Source organism: Octodon degus, unplaced genomic scaffold (assembly GCF_000260255.1).
Source record: "Octodon degus isolate 3935 unplaced genomic scaffold, OctDeg1.0 scaffold00022, whole genome shotgun sequence".
In the NCBI taxonomy this organism is placed as follows: domain Eukaryota; kingdom Metazoa; phylum Chordata; class Mammalia; order Rodentia; family Octodontidae; genus Octodon; species Octodon degus.
The window spans coordinates 11,103,232-11,106,834 of record NW_004524598.1 but is presented as its reverse complement, the minus strand read 5'-3'; the positions used below and the strand labels follow the sequence as shown (position 1 = coordinate 11,106,834).

Sequence of the window (3,603 nt, the reverse complement as noted above, 5' to 3'; positions counted from 1 at the left end):
CATTGCCAGTCAAGCAGAAGACCCAATACTATTATGGACTACTGGACTCTTTTAGAATATTTTGCTGAGTTAACACACCTATAATATTCAAATGACAAAACTAAACCAAAAAGGGGATACAGATGAATGGCCATTTTGTATCTATGTATTCAAAATGGTTAGGATAGATATATAATTACATTCTCTTGATGAATAGAGGGATTTGTTCTAATAGTGTCTGTAAATAAGGTATCATGTCTGCATCTTGTACAGCAAATAACCACTAGGAAGAGAGTATGCAATGTGTTAATTATTGGAACTGTCCTACCAATTTGATTTGAAACTGTCTCATTGCTATTTGTCTCTCAATAAAATTATGGAAAAAAAATAAAAATAAGTCAGCAAGCTGCACAGTACTTTGAAGAATCCAGAAGCATTTTCTGATACTGTTTCTTGACAACTTACCTCAAAGAGGTGCTGTAAAGGATTGGACTCAAGTTTTTCTTCATAGCCAAACAGTTGGAAGCCGGTCCCCAGAAGACCTACCATGATAACCAGGAAATAAAGTATTATAAAACAGAACAGTAGAACAGATACCATTCTATAGAGTAACCTCTCACAATTATGTACCCTGACAGCGACAGCAAAGCATTTTTTTTAAAATCTTCTGTTATCCTGCAAACTGATAGTTTTAATATACTGAATCATACATTTACTACTAATATATATACTGAATACATTAATGAAATTAAGGTTCACAGAAATCAAAGACCATGAGTTTACCAAATGCAGAATCTAGGATAACTCTAACTATATTAAGAGTGTCCAACACTTTCCTAGAAAACAAGCATTTATTGAGCAGCTCTCTGTAAGGCATTAGACACTCAAAATTTGTAAAATGCATTTGGTGAGGGGTCAATACAAGGGGTTGCATCCAGGGGCTTTGCATTGAGCGATACTCCCTCTCCACGCCAAAGTGAAGTACAATCATCTGTTCAGAGCCACAGATTCCATACTCACAGACTGAACCAAACTTGGATCAAAACTACTCCCAAAAGAAAACTTTCCTCTGAATTACACATGTGTAAACCTCTTGTTATGATCACACTCTAAAACACTGTAATAACTGAGCCCTACCACTGGCAGAGAACATGTGTCTTGCGGCCTCTCAAACAAGCAACTACTCTAAACAAAACCCCAGACAGTGACGTCTATCAGTAGCCGACCAAGAAGGCAGGCAGAGGGCAGTGTCTTTCCCCTCTGTGCCCTGGGGAATAAGATCTCCCTAGCAGGGAAGACAGAGTTTACCATTACTGTTATAATAAAGTTCTCTGATTAAAACAATACAAGATTTCACTAAACAAAGTAACAGGAAGTCAACTATGGTTACTGTATTACATGCTGCTATCTTCAAATTAGTTGTTCAGATTACCAGGTATCTAATCATATAAGATTCATTTAAAAAAAAAAAAAAAAGGAACAAAATTTATAAGAAATTCAAGAGGAAAAAAAATCAATAAAAAAAAGTTTTAAGCACTCAATTAAAAAAAATCAGTGCACTTTCTGTAAGAACTGAAATACAATTTATTTTGAGACAGGGTCTTACAAGTCACTAAGTTCCTCAGTTAGGCTCAAATTTGTGATCCTCCTTCCTGCCTTAGCCTCCCCAGTGCCAGGTTCATAGGCACGTGCTACCATGACTTCTTGATTTAAACCGTGAAAAAATTCACTACATGTCATTTTTAAGCTAGAAAATTCCTAGTATAGACCGAATATTTATATTCTCAAACATTGTAAAAGATGATCCTAATTTCAGTAGGCCAGGAAAACCTATTTCTACAACTATGTCAGTTACCAAGCTTGTGCTCTGAAGGACCTTGCTGAAGTACGTTTTCTATAGAAGGCTATGTACAAAGTGAAATGCTACTAAACACAGGGATATATTTCTAATTTAAAAAAAAAAAATTATGTATCTGGTACAGGGTCTCACTACGCAGCTTGGACTCCTAGTGACCCTCCTGTTTTCAGCCTCCCCAGGGCTGAGATTATAGGCCTGCGCCACCACGTTCAGTCTCGGCAGCTGGCTCAGTGTACCTGGCGGCAGGGCTGGTACCACATGTGGTACCAGGTATCAAATCCCAGTCCCTGAGCTTGCCTAAGCAGGCGCTTAGTCCACTGAGCTATCTCGCCGGCCCTTGAACATAAGGACATACAATACTCTGAAACTGAAAGGATGACTGAAGTTCTACTCACTGCCAAGTAAGAACAAATGCGATTATGATCCAGGATCTTGGGAACAGAGTGTGGAAAGATGCCCAGTCAGTTTTAAAACATACAAATGGAAAAATTTAAGGCCATTCTATTTAATATTCATCTAATACACATTTTGAACCTAATTCTATGCTTGGAGCCATCTGCCAGCTTTCAAATGGGGATAGCTGAAACAGCAAAATTATAATTCTTCCATAATGATGGCTATAATGGAAATGTAGACAGATCATTAACCACAGTAGTCCTTTAGAGAAAAGTCACTGTAATACAATCCGGCAGCTAAAATTTAATGAATACCATAATCACATATTTGTCAAGGCCTATGAAATGTCCAAATCAGTCAAACTATTAAGTCTGACTGCTAAGCCCAGAGCCTACGCACTAGACTAGAAGTGCAGGTGGACTTCTAGAGTGCGGAACATGTTTTCCGATTTTTCACAGTGAATAGTACAGGTACTGTCAACAGGTTCAAGTTCTGTCCTTTCCAGTGTCTGAAAAAACTATTTTCATTAACTAAAAAGAAACACATTCATGAAATATAAATCTCCTATAATAAACTGTCCTTTCCTTGAAAATTCTAATTTCTCTTCACTAGCTGTGGAACACAAAAACATCAATGAACTTCAGGACTAGCAATGCATACTGCACACTTACAGAAGTTTTAAAATATTACCCAACCTTTGTTTCAGATTACTATTAGAAAATACTTCTCAAGAAAGTCTTATTCTATGTGCCTCTTATGTGAGAAAATAAAAGGCAAAAAAATAAAGATACAAAAATAAAGACACAGTTCATGCCTTCAAGAACACATCATCTAGCAGAGGGAAGCACACAAAAGAACATAACAAGGTGAAAGCCTGCTTGAGTAGAGCTGGGGTCTAGGGATTTGATGAACCCAATCTTTTTTTTTTTGGGGGGGGGTACCGGGGATTGAACTTGGGACCTTATGCTTGCAGGCAAGCGCTTATTCTACTGAGCTATCCTCCCAGCCCTAGGGATTTGACGATATGAGAAAGTGGGCAAGAGTGCGTCCATGTGCCAGAAAATGCAGTACACACATGGCACTAGGGCTGGGTCTCAAAAACTGCTTACTTCCTATTTCTCATGCACTCGTCCTCCAGTATGACAACCACCTCTATTTCTCTTGCCCATCCTTTCCTGGATGGCTGGTTCCTATGAGGTAGTAACAGCTCTCAGTAAACTCATGACATGAGAGATAATTTGTGGTATTGTACTCACCTGTTTGGATCTTACTCCTTTCTTTCTTTTTTTTGTAGTAATAGGAACTGATCCTTGAGCCTTCAAACTGAGCTACATTCCCAACCCTTTAACTTTCCATTTTGAGACAGTCAC

The 3,603-nt window shown here is 38.1% G+C and overlaps 1 protein-coding gene across 4 annotated transcripts in view; it reads right to left on the bottom strand.

Annotated features, from left to right (window-relative positions):
- Rars2 (arginyl-tRNA synthetase 2, mitochondrial) overlaps nt 1–3,603 on the bottom strand; it is a 71,764-nt gene that overhangs the window by 27,909 nt on the left and 40,252 nt on the right. For all 4 annotated transcript variants that reach the window (XM_004628297.2, XM_023711989.1, XM_023711991.1 and 1 more), the window contains one exon: nt 445–521. In XM_004628297.2, the coding sequence (XP_004628354.1) occupies nt 445–521 (77 nt within the window). The remainder of the gene's footprint in view (nt 1–444; nt 522–3,603) is intronic.